Genomic DNA, 19,043 nt, shown 5'->3' on the forward strand with positions numbered 1-19,043 from the left:
GAGATTGTACAACAAAACACTCGATCAATGGACTTGTTAACATGTCATTGTTGAAAACTGAACAAAAATATTACAAGTCTTGGCTACACTCTCCCGAAAAATCTAATTATTAGAGATTTTAGGAGTTTTAGCTTTGATTTTAATTTATTTTTTCACTTTTCAAGTTCCTGTTTTGTATTTTAATGATTGGCTTAAGTGTTGGCGGTGTTCATGTTCTTCTTTTACAGTTTCTACTTCAACTCAAATACCATTGCATTTATAAGTTCTTCTAGAGTCTATCTATTACTGTTGCTCAATAAAAGAAAGAGTCTATCTAAATACTGAGTGCCTTGGGGCGCAAGGCTCCAGTTCCTTGCCTTAAAAGCGTCATGGGCCTTTTAAAACACTTTGAAAGATTCTTGTTGGTTTGCATTCTAAAATTATTTTTATTGAGTGATTAGTAGAAAGGTACAAGACGTCCATATATAAAGCATAGACTTCTCTAATCAAATTGCTAAACAGAAAGCTCCAAATTTTCTCTATTTTAACCAACGCTAAAGGATCTATAATTAAGTAGCTCCATTATTCATCTCCAAAGGCCTCTCCATGCTCCAAGCATCAAGACTCTCTACGTTCACAGTTTGTGTTCCATTATTAAACACATACAAATGTGCATTCTCTTTCACTGCTTTTATCGGATACACTCTTGACGTTATCACTGTCTTCCCTAACGCTCCAAAGCTCTCTACTACCGAATGGTCAATCTGTAAATTCATAATTCAATTTTATGTTACATTACATTTACATAAACAAACTAAAAATATATGAAAAATGAATATCGTTATACATACCAAACTCCTTAGAGAGATCCTTCCATCAGCTAGATCAACATCCACAAAACCAGCAAATGGTGGCTTATACATCCTATCTTGTTTGAGTGGACCCCTGTCTTGCTTTAAGGACGAACTATAACGATATGTTACATTGATGTTAAAATCTTTAAATGAAAGAATATTATATATATATATATGTTAAGGATATAGATGGTTGTGGAAACGTACGGTCTAGCATCGGAGCACATGAGAACCTTCGGCTTATTTGTGGAAGTGTCTTTGAAGACTCTAAAGAAGACAGGAGTGTACTCTTCTAAATCAGGAGTGGCGAATGTGATCAGACCAAAAGGTCCTACACCACCTGTCACGTTCGAGCCTTTCACTCTACACAAATCTAACGGTTTGTATGTGTAGCTCCGGTCGAATGGCTCAGCTTTCTCTAGACTTCCAACGTTGAATGTCACCTCCACGTCGGCCTGAGCAGGAGTGATTCCTTTTACTTCTAAGCGTTGACCCATCTTGATGTCTTTGTTGTTCATTCGGACATAACTACTTCTTAATGACTCTATTTCTTCAATAGGCCAAAACACTAATTGCTTCTTGTTTGTTGAGTCAAGAAGCACCGTTCTTGGAATTACCTATAATTATTCAAAAATTGTTTAAAAGAAATTGAAAATTAATTAAATTATTAGTTTAGTTAAGATATATAACCTGAAGACCAGCCCAGCCCTTGGATATATCATCTTCAACGGTGTCAGATTCATTAGCCCAACCCCACAAGATTCTTCTGTTCTTTTTGTAGTCAAAGAATGTCTTGGAGGCATAGAAGTTACCGTAATCAAATCTTAAACCGTCCCAGCCATCTGGCGATTCACCGTTTGGTACATAACGGTCCTTGTTAGGATAGTATTTGCCAAGCGTGTAATACTCGTACCGTGTCATGTCCAAGCTAACTTTCAACACGTGCTTAGCGTTTGGACCGGCGTAATCTAAGTCCAAACCGTTCTCAAAATCGGTTGTGGAAACCGGGAAGAAGTCAGGACATTCCCACATACCGGTGGATTCTTTGGAGTGGATAGGGTGCTTAGCTTTGACCCAATGCTTAAAATCTTTGCTTCTGTAGATATATCCGATTCCTCTATGCTTTCTTCTTGACCCCACGACGGTTCTCCAATGTCCATCTTTGGAGAACCAGGCCGTGGTTGGGTCACGAAAGTCTGAACCATTCATGGTATAATCTGGCACTGCAATCGGATTATCATCTGGTTTAATCCATTTTCTTAGGTATGGGTCCGAGGGATCCTTCGGTATTGCGTAGTTTTGGATTTGAGTTTCGTTTTGGTTAATGCCGGTATAGAGGATAACCGGTCCTTTTCCCGGTACGAGTGTTATTGAACCGGACCATGTACCTTTGATGTCGAACCATTTGGAGGGATAGATGGCATGTTCAAGAGCCTCCCAATTCACCAAGTCTTTTGAAACCGAATGCGCCCACACAATATTACCCCAAACTGCACCTTTGGTGTTATATTGGTAGAAGAGATGGTAGAAACCTTTGTAGTACAATGGACCTGCGTTCCAGAAACACCTAGATTAAGATTATTTTACATATAATAACAATGTACTACAATTATCATAAGAATATATAGAATTATACAAGTACTTATCTGATAAACTCACCATTTGGATCTATTGGGATGGTCGAGAATGCCACATGGAAACACACACGAAAACAAAGGTTAGTCAAGTCATCAAAATTTAGATTTTTAAAGAAACTAGATAAGATAAGAGGATATACGATACAATAGAATCACATGAAAGTCTTTGGTAGAACACAACTTGTAGATGAAATTAAGAAAATGTGAATAAAGGAGGATAAAGTGCAACAAAATATATATTATACGAAGTGCCGTATCTTGGTAGTTATAGTTACTTATTACTAGATAATGGTTATCTTCACGCAGAGACAGAATTTCCCTTTTGGCAAAAAGATATATTTACAGAAACACATGGCCACACAATCACAGATAACTATAAAGCATACATTTTATACAAAAATAAGCATGGCTGCGTTCTCACGTGATATATGATATGTTTCTTTTGGTGCATATGAATTTTCTAAAGCTAATTAAGACTTTAATACTAACACATTTTTTTTCCGTTAGAAATTACATAAATAAATAAGTTTAGATTTATACCCCATAACCCTTTTCTCAAAACACACACTGACACACACACGCATATATATATATCAATACATGGATTGTTAGGGAATATAATAACGGAGGGAAGTTTCCTTCCTAAAGAATACGGGAACTTTTGTTTCTTTCAGATAAAAAAAATGGTTTCGTTCATTGAAACACCGGTTTTAGTATAACATGCAAATATTGGATTTGAAAGAAAATGAAGAGTTTTTAATCTGGCTATGCAAATAACGTCGTAGTGGAATTAGCCCTAATACCAGAACAAGAAAAAAAAACAAAAAAAAAAAACCTAAAAACTAAGCATCAAAGCAAAATTCGTTATAAACATACATCTAAGGAAACAAATGCTTTCATAAATTATATATGAAGAGGGACAGATCATCGATGTACCGTTAATCCAATTTCATAAATTATATATGAAGAGGGACAGATCATCAATGTACCGTTAATCCAATGCTTTGGAGGTTGAAAGTGAAAAGCGGATCTGTGAAGATGATTCACTGACTCAACTGACTGAGACTGCAATTTTTCATAAACTTGATGAAAAGCCTCAATTCCTTTGATATTATTGCCTAAATTGATTAGTACAAGCAATAACATCACAGAAATAATACTTGAGACACCCATTTGATCCAAAAACTCAGGATTTAAGTGATGTTTGATAGTTTTGTGTGTAGAAGTTGAGTATCCAGAAATGGATAACTGAAAATATAGTTGTTGTGGTGTTTATATAGGCTAAGGATGAGGAGGAAGATAACTTTTGGGATAATGTTAGTTTAGTGAATTTTTACTATAAACTATAATTAGAAAGATATACATCAGGTTGATTTTAAGTTTTAACTTTTCTTATCCAAATTGAAGTTGAATTTATTTGGTCGACAGCTTTACTCCTTCTTTCTAGGAGATCTCTTAGGTGTAGTTATCCAAAGTTTGATAAATATATTAGTTCACCAATATTATTGGATTATATTTCCATGATTTATGTGACGACCCGTTGCTCACGTGAATTGATATATTTTACTATAACTTCTACAATAATGAAGTTAATTATGGCAGCATGTCGATCTGCTCTTGTTTACTTGAACAAGTGAACATATTTTGTATCAAGCTTGCATTTCAAACTCTTATTTATATAAAAAAGGGTATGATATATTATAGATAGATTAAATATTCCAGCCTTGATATAATATGTAAATAGAATTTGCTGTCATAATAGAATTTGTTTCTTGGGTACAATTATATATATATATATATTCCAGCCTTGATATATATATATATATATATGTATATTATATATATCATAAGATGCTAATATGTTAATCTTTGGGAGGAAGAAAGTTGAACCGCAATTTTAGTTTTAAAAAAAGGTTGAACCAGAATAATTCTATCATGTTTTGATCTGAAGAGATTAGAAGTTTAAGGACTGAAACTTTTTAATTATAAAATAGATATACTAATAACTATAGATGAACATTATAATAATTTAACGTAAATGAAATGAAGGTTACAATAGTTGATTAAACAAAAAAAACTTGAAACACAAGGTATCCGTATGATAACTATAGATGAACATTATCAATATCTTTGAAAGTTGACATGTTGACATGCAAAAAAAAAAAACTAAAGTTGACATGCATGTATCCGTAGATCGATCTAAATCAAGAACCAGTTTAAACCAGACTCACACAGAGACAACACTAGAGTCTAGAGACATAACGAGCCTAATGACCAGTTATATTTTAGCAAGTTGTCTTAACTAGAGCAGGCCATCACATCATAACTCCAAAAGTGAGCAAAGATTCTTCGCACAGTTTCAAGTTAACATCTTTAGCATTGAACTTACTTGCACAACTTTTAGGCTACTTGTCATGATGCCGTTGCTGAAATTGTGAAACAGAACAGCTTGCATCTTTTGTGTATACAAACCTGCATGAGTTATCACCCAGTCTCCGGTTGGCTCTATATGAGGCTAATGCCTAACACAACATCTTTAACTAATTGTTACCATATATTTGATTGAAGAAACATGAATGAAAAATATGTATATAACTCGACTTAATTTGATGTTTTCACTTTCTAAAGTGAATGGTCAAATGTACCAAAAGCTTGATATTGAAGCCAGATATGCCATTACCAGTATCATAATAACACTCTGTACAATGGTGGCTTTGGTTGGGACATCCGGTTCACTCCTACAACGGAGTTGTCCCTGTGGGCTCACACTCCTGCGGTTCACCAAATAAGAATAGCATTCTTTGAGAGGGAAGAGAGTCATGAGTTGTGAGGGTCAACTTACCATGTATCTTTGTTGAAAAGTTTCATTAGATTTTTCATGATCATGTTGAAAACATCTCCTGTGTTTTCTCCATCATCGTGTGGAACTTCTGCGATTTATGAAAACAATTTTTGTATACGTCCAAGGCCAAAATATGCATAAGCTAACTCTATGTTATATCTCAGAGCATTAACCTGTCTCAGTTCCCTTGCAAAGAGAGCCATTTCTCCCTGGTGAGAAGTAAGAGCATTATGAAGTTCATCAAATAACGACGATGTTGTCTCATCCCCTGAAGCAAGAAACTGAAATCCACAAGACAAAGGCTTACCTCATCAATGGAACATGCACTTGAAGTCGTCAATGCTGAGACCTCCTCAAGACAAGCATTCGAGTTTGCCTTGTGCAAGCGGACTATATTCTGCACTGCCTCCAAGTGAAAACTATATAAATCCCTTGACGCTTGAACCTTCTTTTTCATTTCGAGAACGGCCTGGACAAATAAATTTTCAGATAGTGTTACAAAGCTAGACAACTATTAGAACATTAACCATTTTCAGCAGACAAGAACAAAACAGCTGGTACCTTATTGTGTGCCTCTAAACGAGATTGGGACAGTTTATTAATACCCTGAAGGTGTGCATTTTGCTGGGACAGACATGAAGCAACCATATTGAATAGACTCGAGATTTGTTCAGAGAGCTCTGCTTGATAATTGTCTACCACTTTTCTGTTATCCGCACTGAGCTAGTCCTCTCTTCCTGCACAGCATTAAACAGAACATATAGGTAACAATTCTTATGATATTGCTAATGAAAAGGCAGCCAAATTAGTAAATACACAGACCAATTTTTTTGGTGTAGTGAAGCATTGTCTTTAGTAGCTTTCTCTAAGTTGGATTTTAAAATGCAAGCTTGTTGAACAAGTATATTTTCTGGCAAAATGCGGAAGCATGTTAGAGACTAATTTTGCAAGCACTTAACTAGAGTAAAAATTTAGAGAAGTACCAGATTTTTTTCTGCTCTGAAATGATGAAATCTTTCTCCTTCATGGCATATTGAGATTTCTCCAATTCCTCGTTTGTTTGTGGAAGCAAGCATTTTGCTCGTTTGGCTCAAGTTTTTCTCTGTATAGCATGATAAAAGTATCAGAGCATGTTGATTTAGGCATAAAGCACAAAGGGACATCAAAAGGAATGAACCAATACCTCAGTGCTATCAAGCCTGCTAGTCAGATCAGAGTACTCCCGCTCTTGACCGGTGTACAAATAATCAAAAGCCATTTCTGACATTGAGGAAGAAGAACCCAACATTTTGCTAATTTTCTATCTGACCACCCATCTGTTCAATCTGTTCAGCCATTGGCCATTTCCTACATAAGGAGCAAGCAACGGATTCCATGAAGTTACCATGTTATTATATGTCAAATGAACACTGTGTTCCTTTAACTTAAGAAAAATCTGAATTGTTCTCAGAAACTCAATACCTTTCTTTTACTCTCCTCCTCTTGATAATATCTCTCTTTTGGCATATAAACACCATTTTTTTCTCACGGGAAGCATAAACCTGTACAAAACAAGCAAAAATGAAAGTATATGAGTAATACTGTAGTAGACAAGCAGAGGAGTCAGAGCAGAAGACTCTCTAGCGAGTATTTCTAATTAGCTGAGTGAAAGCACTCCATCAGTCACCCCTCCAATTATTCTATCTATGGCTACAGTGAGAACGCCTCTTACCCGCCTATGATCGGACCTTAATCTAATATGGACCAAAAGACAAAAAAAAAATCTCTTACTACCTATTTTAATCTATATGAACTGATTCAGGTGAATTTATTCTTATACCCTTAATGAATTTTTGTCTTTTACTTCTTCAACCAACCAATCTAAAAACACTTGGGTCCACTCATTCTTTTTCCTCATCAACAGTGGTTTCTTTTTTTTGTAAACTATCAACCATGGTTTATTCCTCTCATCTTCTAATCATTTTCTTTGACTCTCTCCATTGATGTGTTCTGTTTCTTCATTAACGTTGATATTCGACCATTGGCTATAGTAACGTAGTTACTTCTCCGGTGGCATGAGATGCACGTCCGGTGGTGCATGTTGATGGTTGGCAGTAACAGCTCCGGTTCGTGTACTTCTTTCCTCCACTTTAAAACTGCTCGACTTCATTGTATATCATATCAAAAACGAGAGCATTAATGATGGCTTCAGATGGCACGGCTCCTCCAAGGCTCCAAGCCTCCAACGGTCAACATCAAAACTTCTCTTCATTGTATACCATTAGCAAGGGCATCAATGATGGCTTCCGATGGCACGACTCCTCCTACGGTGATGTATGACAACTCCAGTCCGGTTTGATGGCATGGCTTTCCGGTAGTGAAGAACAGTAAGATGCGGCAGCTCTGAGTCGTCTCTTCCTCCATGCACTAACATATTATAATTATGCAAGACGAAGAAAAAGAAAAGAGGAACGAAAGAAAAGAAGAATGAGTTCAAGAGGAAAGAGAGGAAGGAAGACAAGTACAACAACAAAACCATCTAATCACCTTTGACAAAAGTGGTGCGGCTAGGTTAGCATAGTGGGAGAAATGCATACATTCTATATATAAATGTTGCATGGTTTGACCAAAAAAAGAAGTGGATTTTAGTTAATTGTAGTTAAATAAATTGGTACAACTCAAAAACAGTGAGAACGCCTCTTACCCGCCTCTGATCCTGACAAGTCAACCAAGTTCAGCTTGCCACACTTGATTAATGCATTTAAAATGTAAAATATGTTATTTTTTAAAATGATTTTTTTTTGTAAAATTGAATCCTTTAGTATATAGTCAAAATTATTGTTGATACTCGCTGCACAAAATTTAATGTTACATAATTTTTGTTTTCATCCATGATTTTTTTCATAATTCACCATGATATTTATAATGTTTGTGGACATTCATGGAACAATATTTAATGTTACATATATATTCATTTAATCGTGCAGAAGATAATTGTCTAAGAAATCTTATTTGTTTGCACAAATATCAGTAAGGTCTTTAAATTCAGAAAATATAGGATATCTAAATGAATGCTTAAGATAATGGGTTGAAACATTAAACTGTTCAAAATTGATAATTTTAATATATAAGATTTCCGCTTAGAATTTATTTTGTAATTTCAAAAACGATTCTAAATTTTAATATACATACCTTAGAAGAGGTTTAGGAAATTTGTTTTTTTTTTGTAATAGAAATGTATGTATGATATTTGAATTTAGAAAACATAAAATACTTAAATTAACACCTAAGGCAATTGTGTTTTGTTAACTTTTAGATTTGAACCATCGAAGACGACGCTCGACTCCAAACAGAAGCATCCAAATTTGGTTTGCACGTGCAGTGGGCCACTATGGCTTCAGTCATGAAACGTCCTCTCCTCTCGAGTCATGTCGCAATCGTTACCTTTCTCCTGTTAACATTAAATTCTAATGTTAGACATATAGTATATACCTTAGAAGAGGTTTAGGAAATTTGATTTTTTTGTAATAGAAATGTATGTATGATATTTAAATTTAGAAAACATAAAATACTTAAATTAACACCTAAGGCAATGGGAGAAATATTTGTTAAACCTTTTAATGGTTCAGATTTTGTTCAAATTTTACGAATAGAAAACTAAACCCGAATACTTTTTTAAAACATATAATTTTGAAAATATCACATATAATCAGAAGAAATCTATTTAATATTTTGAAAGTATTCAGGTTGTGGTTTCTAACAATAAACTTGGATTTTTATTTCAAACTATTCCCAACTTAACTTTGTAGAGATGACCAAATGTATTGGAGTTCTATTGATGATATGCCCAAATAATGCTTGGGGATGGAAATCGCTTAGTGTAAATCTGAGCTCTTGATAAAGAAAAGATAGATTTTTGTTTTGTCCACTACATAGTCGTCTATGAGCACTGATGACAAAGTATTACCTACTAAACTTCTATTTCAAGCTTACTACTATTAATCTAAACACATTATGTTTTTATGTTTATAAATTTTCAAATGTTCATTGAACTATTTTTCTGGGATAAGTTTCTTCATCATAGCATAGGTTTCAGAATTTATTTTAAGCTAATCACTAATAAAAATGGAATGAGAAAAAGTAAATTCTTAAGACTTGAGCATTCTTAAAACCCAACCCAAATCTTCAGCACAGGAAATTCAAAAAGTATAAAATGGTTCTGATCTAATAATACCTTGAAAGATCAGCACTGATTTTTCATACAATTCAAATATTAGTGTTTCAGGAACTAGATGTGTTATGGATATTGGTTACAAGGAGTGATGGACTGGTAATGTTAAAATACACATTTTTTACAAGATGTTTAATTGAAAATAAACAAATAAGACCAATAACTTTTAATTAGACATTTTAGACAAGATGGTTAGACAAATAAGATGTGGCATATCATGTTAACAATTAACTTGCTATTCCAAGAACAATTACCTTGAAGAAAAATGCTTTTTCTCAGTAGTATAAGAAGTATGTAAACGTTAGATGTCAAAAGAAACAAATAATTGCTCTTTCTCAGTAATATAAGAAACAGAATTGTTATTCAAACTTATTATAAAAAGGCACAACCTACCTCCTTTTGTAATTGCTCTCTCTCACTACCTTCTTCTCAGAGTATGATTGGATAATCTTCTACACATTTTCCAATTAGATTAATATATATTTCAACTATTTTCGTCCGAATACAGTTGAGAATAGTGTAAATTATAGTCTGAAAACCAATAACTTTAAAAATTAAAATAAAATCTTCTTGCCGACGATTTAGGGCATGACTGGTTTTCCCGCTACCACCCGCAAACGCAGCTTTTGCGGTTGGTAGCGGTTGTTGGCGTTTTGCAACAATCGCTCAAACTGTTCCAAACCGTTCCAAACCGCTCCAAATCGCTCCGAACCTCATAAATTCAAAAGCTGGTTCCAGCTAGCGTTTGCGGTTGCGGGCGGTTGCGGGAGGATAAAAAAAATTTCTTTTTTTCCAAAACAATATAAATACAAAAATAAAAATATTCAATAAAAAAATTAAATTAGAATTATAAAAATGCTAAAATATATCTATTAAATTTTAATTAATATTATAAAACTTTAAAATAAAAATATTTTCTATATTTAAAAAAAAATAAACTATAACTTTCTAAATATAACTTTTATATTTATTATAATATTATTATTTTTGATATTTTTATAATTGTATAAAATGTAAATATTGTTAATTTATTATTTAACCGCTGTTGCACTTGGTAGTTAACCAGTCATAAGTATCCCGCAAACGCACCAATTTTTAACCGCAGAACCAGTCGTACAAATCTCTTAAAACCGCTAGAAACCGCAACCACCCGCATCCGCAAACTCCCGCAACCGCAACCGCAACCGCTGCGGTTAAACCAGTCAGGCCCTTAATAAACCGAGATTTTTCGGTGTCCGACTCTTTTGCCGGTGTGTGGAGGTCGGTAAGGGTTTGTAAGAATTTCATCTATTTTTCCGTTTTTTTTTCAGTTATCATCTTCTTTGTTCGTTATCACCTCCATCATTGAGTCAAACTCTTACTTTCGGTGGTTATCATGTTAAGGCAGGCGGTGGAGTGGGGCAATAGAGTCAAAGCTTTCTTTTTATCGGCGTCTAGAGAGATATCTCTATCTACCACCGTTCGGAGTTGGCTTTTTGTGGTCTCTTCACCAGAGAGATTTGCTACTCGGGAGAAGCTCTATCAGTTTCGCGAGCTGAGAAAGTTGATGCGTTGGAATTGGCTTGTGCAATCTAAGAACGACGTCAGCGCGTGGATCTTCTATGACGTTCGGTTGATGGTTGCACTTCTTCTTGACATATAGCTCACGGCAATAAAGAGGTGGAAATATTTGGAGGCGGACAGGCAGTTGACGGTATTCTTTGGCTTCACGACGGCACTGATCTACCTCCTATCTTTGCTTCCTTATCCATAGAGATTGGAGATTTCTCAAGTATGGATCTTCGGTAGCCTCCTTTTTCTCCTTTTTCTTTAGAGGTGCCAAAGATCTTTCTCTGTCAGTGGTTGTTCTGATGGATAAGGAAGATTCAGAGTTCATTATTGGTGGACTATTACTCTACTAGTATCTGACAACCACAAATATTGGGTCCGAAGCTACGGGGTATGCGGCTTGGTTGTGTATCCTTCAGAAGTGTAGTTGGATTCTTTTGGGTGAACTTTTTGTCCAAGTTATCTGTTGTAAGTTGTAACCATTATTGATTTCCATTTGGATTGATAAATTAAAAAAAATGGTGTACACTATCTCACTTGTTTTGAGTAGAGTAAACATTTCCTCTCATTTTTTCTTTTCGTTTTTTTTTACTCCTTAATTAAACTGTCAATTTACTAATCACACCCTAATCAAGCTTCAAATTACTAATCACACCTTTAATGTCTACACAAACATCCAAACATGTTTGAACTATAAAAGGTTAAAGCGACCAAACATTCTAAACGAAAAAGAAAAAAAAGTTTAGGAAACCAAAAAATGATTTAAACTATGAGTACGACTGTATTGTACTTTTAGAGTAACTTCTACTCTAAAAATAAATTTACTCCAAATCCCACTTAAAGTTTACCAATTAAGTGGAAATTACATTTCTCAGTTTAGAGCATCTCCAAAAATAAACTCTATTTTGAAGTTTTCAAAACTCCATATTTGAAGTTTAAAAGTGTTTTTGTCCAAAAGTAAAACTTCAAACTCGACTTCAAAACTATTTGTATTTTATAATATGGTCCTTATATATTTCATAACTAATTTGAATTCATCAAACTTTCATAAATAACTAGCACATATATAAACATATTACAACAATATTAATTAATAAAATTTTATATTATATTATATTAAAATATTGCTAAAATACTAACTTTTATTGATGATATTAATACTCATGAATATATTCGATATGAACAAAAAATATTGTATGAAAAAGACATCAACAACAACAACCATCCTCAGTAACACAAAACAAATTGGACAATATTTAGAAATTTTGAAGGTTTCAGATCAAACTTACCTGACTATTAGTGTTGTTGTAATATTTAAATTTGTGTAATAGTTATGTCTTCATGAAATTTTTTAAAAGCTTTTTTTCATTAGTTTCTTTTGTATATTTTTTTTGTTTAAATCTAGATTTAAAATAGTTTAAATCTTATTTTAAAGTTTATTTAATTTATGTGTAAAATTTAAATTTTGCAAACAAAATTTAATATATTTATGATATATAATTTTTTAAGGATTAAAACAATAAACGAGAAAATACTTATGAATTATAAATATGATGGATAATTGTAGGGACCAAAATGCAAATAAAAATATGAAACTTCAAATTTGAAGTTTTGAGTAGTGAAACTTCAAATATAGAGTTTCACTCCTCAAAACTTCAAATTTGAAGTTTTGAAGTTCTTTTTGGAGAGCAAAAAACTTCATATTTGAAGTTATAGAGTGTCTTTTGGAGATGCTCTTAACTCTACTTACTATTTAAATAGAGAAAAACATAGACTTAAGATTACTTCACATTTTGCTAGAGTAAAATGTTTATGTTATTTTCTTTTTCTTATTTTCCACCTGTTTTGTTTCCACTCATTTTCATATCTTTTTTAACTCTACTTTTTAGAGTTAAATCAAATCCTATAGATAATTATGTAAAGAGACGTGGAATAGACTTACGGTGTAAATAAATGGAATATACCATTTAATGTAACATAGTTGTATTGTATTCCCACATTTACTGTTTAGGGCATCTCTATCCCTACTCCATTTTTTTCTCTAAAATGGAGTAAAAGTGAATATGGAGTAAGGAATGTTCCAACCCAACTCCATATCTCACTCCATAATGAAATTTACTCCATAAATGGAGTAGTCTCTTTTTTGTTTGTTCATCACTCCATTATGGAGTAGAAAATAGAGTAAGGTTGAAGCAATTTTACTCCATTTACACTTTTACTCCATTTTGAAGGAAAAAATAGAGTTTTACATTGGAGATACATAAGTGACGTGGATGTGCTCCTTAGCTCCCATTGGGAATAATTTACATGTTAATGGTGTTCACACTTTAAAACGTCGACGTCATCTCCAGTGGCGAGCCACCTTGTTATTAGGAGGGTCAATTGATACATGTAGTTTTTGACAAATTTTGTTTTTATACTCTTACAATTTGCATATGATAGACAAATTTAGTATTTTGTGATTGACCCTCATAATCTAAGTCTAAACATTCTATCTGCACCTGTTCAATAAAATTTTACGTTTGGCCATTTGATTATATGATTATTGATCCTTGTGAAACACAATTCTACTTCCGCCATTGGTCATCTTATTCTTTGGTTACCGATAACTTGTAAACTTGTAATTACGAGAAGTATAACCGGATTGTTTGAAGCATAAATGATATTTTCTTCATTATGTCAAAATCAGTGTTATCCTCTTAATTATGAATTTGGTTATTTGACAAATTAACCCATTGTGTAATCGATATGTCCGAATACAAATTCCAGGAGAAAAAAAAACAATCCACACCACGCAACAAAGGGGTGTTTTTCACTACAACAAATATTATTTTTTATCACAAGAAGTCAAAGAAACTCCTCGACAAAATCACCGAACTCGAAGTTACCATTACAAGACTCGATGGCGTTAATGACGTCTTGAAAAACGGAGAGGCTACAAGGGACGACCAACATAACCTTCTGATCCAAACAGTGGAACTCGTCGTGTGACTTGTCAAGGAGCATCCTGAACAAAGGGTGGTTCAAATAGCTTGTCGGCACCACGCGCCTCACGCGTTCTTCCCCTACGTACACCGCAAACGTTCCCGTAGGCGTCTTAGTCGCCGCGACGTCCGCCTCATTGATCAGGAGAGACTCGTTATGAGTTGACTCGGAGCCGCCTTCTCTTGTGTTGATGCTCTTCATTTTCTTGGCTAAGTTCTTGAAGGAAGCTATTCTTTTTCCCATCATTTTCTTTTTTCTATTTTTTTCAAGTTATTAAGATTGAGAAGATGAAGAAGAATAAGAAGATGGATGGTGATTATATACCAAGGTTAGATGTATGATAATAAAAAACGAGAACCGGAGAGCTTTGACTTTATATATTTTATTTATTTCGATACTTTTTGTCTTTGTTGACTTGGAATAGTGGGGAGCATTTCTTGGCGGAGAGGATAGTTACAAAAATAAAAGTGCATACATCTTCGTCGCAAATCACGGTTACGTGATACATGCAGCACGTCTTTGGAGTTTGTAAATGAATAAATATGGCACCACTTTTACTTTTTACGCACTTAGTAATACTTTTATACTTTAGTACATTACGCAAGCGGTGGTTTATCACGGAGGTTCGTATTAGTACATATGGATATGGTCACTGACAATTAATTTAAAGTGTAAAACGTCATGCTCTATTTAGGATAGGCACCCTATATTCAACGAGATGATTGCTTGTAGTTGTATCACAAAAAGAAAACTCTTAATTAATGATTTTCTGATGACCATATATTTAAGTTTCAAATAAGGAATTGGTGATCATCTAATGCATTATTGGATATAAACATAACTATAAAACGAATATTAATTACATAAATTGAGGGAAATAAAAGTATGGTGACATAAACTCTAGTATTTTCTACGTGATGTTGATATATGTGCATGTGCATCTAACCATGTTCATTTAGTATTCTGTAGTGGGTAAGATGTCAAAGTATTGCCGTACGATAGTGTGTACAAGACTTGTATATTTTGATGATGTTTATTAATATGCGAGTCGAATTCATCTAATAGAATGGTAACATATGTGCAGGGTTTATATAAACATGAGATAATTCAAATGTCAAATGTTAGAGTGGTTGTGTAAAATGAAAATTATTTCGTAATTATCAAATCTCTATTAAAATAGTTTATAGCACATTAGCCAGCTTATAGCATGTGTTTTAAGAACGAGAAATTAGATGATTTGTAGAATTTGTATAGATGTAGAATAATGATTTTCAAGATGGCACTTTAAGCTGGCTAATGTACAACGAGAGCCTATAACGACATCTAGTTGTTAGTTGTTACCATGATCTGTTTATAACCTATTAACATTAGTTGTTAATTATTGTGATCCTGCTTTTTTAATTCATATTCCTGATGACCATTGTGGTCAGCATGAAGAATAAAACAAAAGTGATCAAACTTTATGTCCAATTTTTAAAACGGTTATAAGTTCTATTTTTGTTATTATAACTTCTTATCTTTTAGTTATTGGCCAGTTCATGATTAGATTGAAAATGCTCAGCACCAACCTCCTACACTAGGTTTAGAAATGATAACATAAAGTAGGTACGTGAAAGAAGATTTTAAGAAATATCATTGAATTTGTGTATCTTATACATATCACATATGTAATCAAACTGATTATTCATACTTACATAATATTCATCTTAGAATAATACCATCATCTACTATGATCGCGTATGTAATCAAAGATAATGTCTTTGTACGCATTGTTATCGTTTTGATTGACAAAGAAAGGATAGAGAACCAAGTAGACTTGAATTATAAGAAGAATTACATATTTTCTACGAAAACAACTATATATGGTGACTTCTTTTTTTCCTGTCGATTCGATTTTATATAAACTGATCAATTTGGTGGCTTATAGAGTAATTTTTTGAGAACTGATTTATTTTGGTCTTTTGCATGATTGGTTTGAAAGTTTAAGCATAATTAATATTCATAGAATTCACAATGACAATGCGATTATATATAGTTTGAACACTTTCCCATCTCTAGAGCCACACCCTAAAGGCAATGCTTTAATCGTCTACAATACATAAGCTAATGCAACATTATATTAATAAAAACATTATATTAATTAACCTACTACGATAACTATATATTTTCTCTTTCATTCAACGATAATTCTTCATTTGTAGTGGAAAAACAAATGTAGGAGAGGCAAAAATGGTAACAAAAGGATGGTTTCAAGCGGGAAAGTGTCGAGAAGTGGTGGAAAACTAGAAACAAGTGGAAGAATCATTACTATACTGGACCACCATACTTTATCCATAGTCAAAGGTGTAGAGCTTCTCGAAGTTCTTCTAGTGGCCCTCCCCCATTAAACTCAAGTGATCTACTTAAAGAAATTTGTGGACTGTGGTGTTTTCCTTTACATGAATAGAGTTTGAGATTACATTCCAACATGTAGTAGCTACTTAATTCTGTCACTTTGAGTCTTTGACTTTAATTTATCTCTACTTCCCAATATGTTTGGGTTTGAAATTTTGAATACACATTTATTTTCGCCCCTTTCTTTGACTATATGTTTTTGCCTCTTAGCTAGCTAGATTCTACTCTCTATGTTTGTGTAAAACTTGATCAGAAATGTTTTAATATACAAAGAAGCGAGTACAAGTATATTACCAATCGTCTTTAAAAGTTAAACTAATTTACTTGGCAACAGGACCGTTTTTGCCCCCAAAATTTAAGTACTTAATACCAGTGGTTGCTAGATTATCCACGAGACGGAGACAAGGTTTACATCTTTGAATTATACTTTGATGAATCACTCTCTGAGGTTGTAAAGAGTAATGTTTCTACATAAGTAAAAGATCACAAAAGTTATCAGCATATTATTATTTTTCAGTTATAAAATGGAAGAAGAGAAACGGACATGCAAGTAATATCCAGCAACAATTACTCTTTTGAGATGATATTCCCTTTAATTGAAACACATTGAAATCGAAAAATGTGGTGGGACTTTTAGTGGAGAGTTGAGGCGGGTTCTGCTTGCTTGTGATGCCAAGCCACAACGTCTTTGTAAGGTAGATTTCCCCCAAAAATGTCCAAGGCACTTCCTACTGTCACATCCACACGTCCCTTTCCAGCTTCTTTGATCCTCTCTACATCTTCCATCACCGTCACCCCTCCCGCATACGTTACTGGGATCTGTCAAGGGTCAAAAAATTACATCTGAGATCCAGAATCCAACGCTAAAAAAAGATAGTAACAATTTTGCAATCAAGACTCAAACTTTCTAGCAAGTCCATGGATTAGTAGGAGAGTATATAGTATATTTCGTCATAGTTTTGAGAAATAACCAGTCTATCTCTGTCTAATTCAAGCATGGCCACTACACATTTTGTGGTTATATAACAGTTTAATAAACATTTAAAGCATCACCACAACATTATAGAGCCTAAATGATACTCTGATAAAGAAAAATGTGTGAATGTTACTCACCGGAGAATAGTTGCCAAGCAATGCTACAAGCTCTTCATCAATCCCTAGCCTTTTGGGAGAGAACACGTATTAAGATCAGTACATAATCTAACTTCAACTCAAAACGAATCCACTCTAAGACACTGAAAGCAAAAAGCTTACTTCTTTCCTTCAACGTCAACACCATGCACCAGAAACTCATCTGCAAACCCTCCAAGAAACTCCATTGATTTCTCATCAACCAACACATCGCTGAACTTCTGCCATCTATCAGTAACGATTGCGTATCTTCCATCCTGCGCAGAACAGATATTTTCATGACAAGGCACTTAACAACATGATCCAACTGAAGACAAAAACAGGTCATAGAATCACCTTCTTTCGACAGCTAAGGTCTAGTATCAATCTTTCCTTCCCAACAATCTTCACAAGATCTTTCAGTCTTTCAAGATCAAGCTTCCCATTGTTAAACACATACTGAAAACAATCAACACAAAACATGACTACTACTACTAACCAATGTTCTAAACATTAGTCTAAGCGTTACCTAAATCAAACTATTTTTAGAACACTGCTACTAACAAAAGACAGTATGATAACATATTCAAAAGAGCTATACCGAAGTAACAATGACATGACTTGCTCCCTCCTCTATATAACTCAAGCAATTCTCTGAATTGATTCCACCTCCAACTTGCAAACCGCCTAGAAGTCATCGTCTTGTATTTATCATTACACGACACAATGATTAAACGTGACAGTAAGACCAAAAAACACAACCACAAAAAGGGCATTACTTTACTTACCGGGATAAGCATGTAAGGCTCCTAAAGCAGCAGCTTGGCTTAAAGGGTCAGCTCCAAGCATGATCACGTGCCCTCCCGTGAGCCCATCTTCTTTGTACATCTTCGCATACTCTTCCGCGGACTTGTCGGATTCGAAGTTTGTAACGAGGACTGACCCATCTTCCTCCTTCAAGTCGCTTAGAGTGGATCCAACTATTTGTTTCACTTTCCCCTTCAAAAGACACATGCAGGGAGTAAGGATTCAGCTTTCGAGGAGGGTGAGTTTGAATTCGATCAATACCTTGTGGATGTCGATGCAAGGTCGGAACTGAACGGCGGATATGAGTTGTAGTCTCGAGGGTTTGGAGAAATTGAGATGCTTTTTCGATGGAGAGCTTTGGTTTTTGGGGAAGAGAGAGATTCCACCATTGGAGTACAGTTGAGAGCTCAAAGTTCTCATCTTTGGATGCTTACAGCGATCGGTTCTAATTTTAGTTTTCTAGGGTTTAAAAACCGGTTTAATTCTCGGTTTGGTAATATTAGTTAGAGAGATGGTAAACCGAAGACTGTGATGAATGGGTTATGTGGAGTCATGTGATATGGACAAGGCTTTAAGTTTGTTTTACAAGAGGATAGGAAAGGAAAGAGCAAGGCTCTTAAGTTTGATATGGCTTCTGATCTGTTCAGGGAGATGAAGGAGAAAGTCTGTGAACTCAA

General features: G+C 34.2%; 3 protein-coding genes across 4 annotated transcripts; all 3 read right to left on the reverse strand.

Moving 5' to 3' along the window:
- Positions 1 to 405: 405 nt before the first annotated feature.
- LOC103857608 (beta-fructofuranosidase, insoluble isoenzyme CWINV4) lies at positions 406 to 10,113 on the reverse strand. 2 transcript variants are annotated; one of them, XM_033287183.1, is made up of 16 exons: positions 9,945 to 10,113; positions 6,774 to 9,776; positions 6,496 to 6,659; positions 6,296 to 6,414; positions 6,135 to 6,222; positions 5,874 to 6,049; positions 5,620 to 5,781; positions 5,486 to 5,521; positions 5,313 to 5,400; positions 5,151 to 5,241; positions 3,460 to 4,992; positions 2,493 to 2,501; positions 1,524 to 2,383; positions 1,041 to 1,450; positions 831 to 945; positions 406 to 743 (listed from the first exon to the last, which is right to left on the reverse strand). In XM_033287183.1, the coding sequence occupies exons 11-16, from the start codon at positions 3,641 to 3,643 to the stop codon at positions 549 to 551; spliced, it is 1,773 nt and encodes a 590-aa protein (XP_033143074.1). In that variant the 5' UTR covers positions 3,644 to 4,992; positions 5,151 to 5,241; positions 5,313 to 5,400; positions 5,486 to 5,521; positions 5,620 to 5,781; positions 5,874 to 6,049; positions 6,135 to 6,222; positions 6,296 to 6,414; positions 6,496 to 6,659; positions 6,774 to 9,776; positions 9,945 to 10,113; the 3' UTR covers positions 406 to 548. The 2 variants fall into 2 exon arrangements, with proteins under 2 accessions (XP_033143074.1, XP_009133067.1); XM_009134819.3 differs by lacking the exons at positions 5,620 to 5,781; positions 5,874 to 6,049; positions 6,135 to 6,222; ... (2 more) ...; positions 6,774 to 9,776; positions 9,945 to 10,113 and having other exon boundaries at positions 3,460 to 5,241; positions 5,486 to 5,524.
- Positions 10,114 to 13,747: 3,634 nt separating this feature from the next.
- Positions 13,748 to 16,652, reverse strand: LOC103857611 (auxin-induced protein 15A). The gene has a single exon (XM_033287194.1). The coding sequence runs from the start codon at positions 14,299 to 14,301 to the stop codon at positions 13,918 to 13,920; it is 384 nt and encodes a 127-aa protein (XP_033143085.1). The 5' UTR covers positions 14,302 to 16,652; the 3' UTR covers positions 13,748 to 13,917.
- A 241-nt stretch (positions 16,653 to 16,893) lies between these two features.
- Positions 16,894 to 18,965, reverse strand: LOC103857612 (1-(5-phosphoribosyl)-5-[(5-phosphoribosylamino)methylideneamino] imidazole-4-carboxamide isomerase, chloroplastic). The gene is made up of 7 exons (XM_009134822.3): positions 18,628 to 18,965; positions 18,348 to 18,558; positions 18,161 to 18,246; positions 17,917 to 18,018; positions 17,704 to 17,837; positions 17,563 to 17,611; positions 16,894 to 17,268 (listed from the first exon to the last, which is right to left on the reverse strand). The coding sequence occupies exons 1-7, from the start codon at positions 18,784 to 18,786 to the stop codon at positions 17,083 to 17,085; spliced, it is 927 nt and encodes a 308-aa protein (XP_009133070.1). The 5' UTR covers positions 18,787 to 18,965; the 3' UTR covers positions 16,894 to 17,082.
- Positions 18,966 to 19,043: the final 78 nt, after the last annotated feature.

Source organism: Brassica rapa, chromosome A03 (genome assembly GCF_000309985.2).
Source record: "Brassica rapa cultivar Chiifu-401-42 chromosome A03, CAAS_Brap_v3.01, whole genome shotgun sequence".
Classification (NCBI taxonomy): Eukaryota; Viridiplantae; Streptophyta; class Magnoliopsida; order Brassicales; family Brassicaceae; genus Brassica; species Brassica rapa.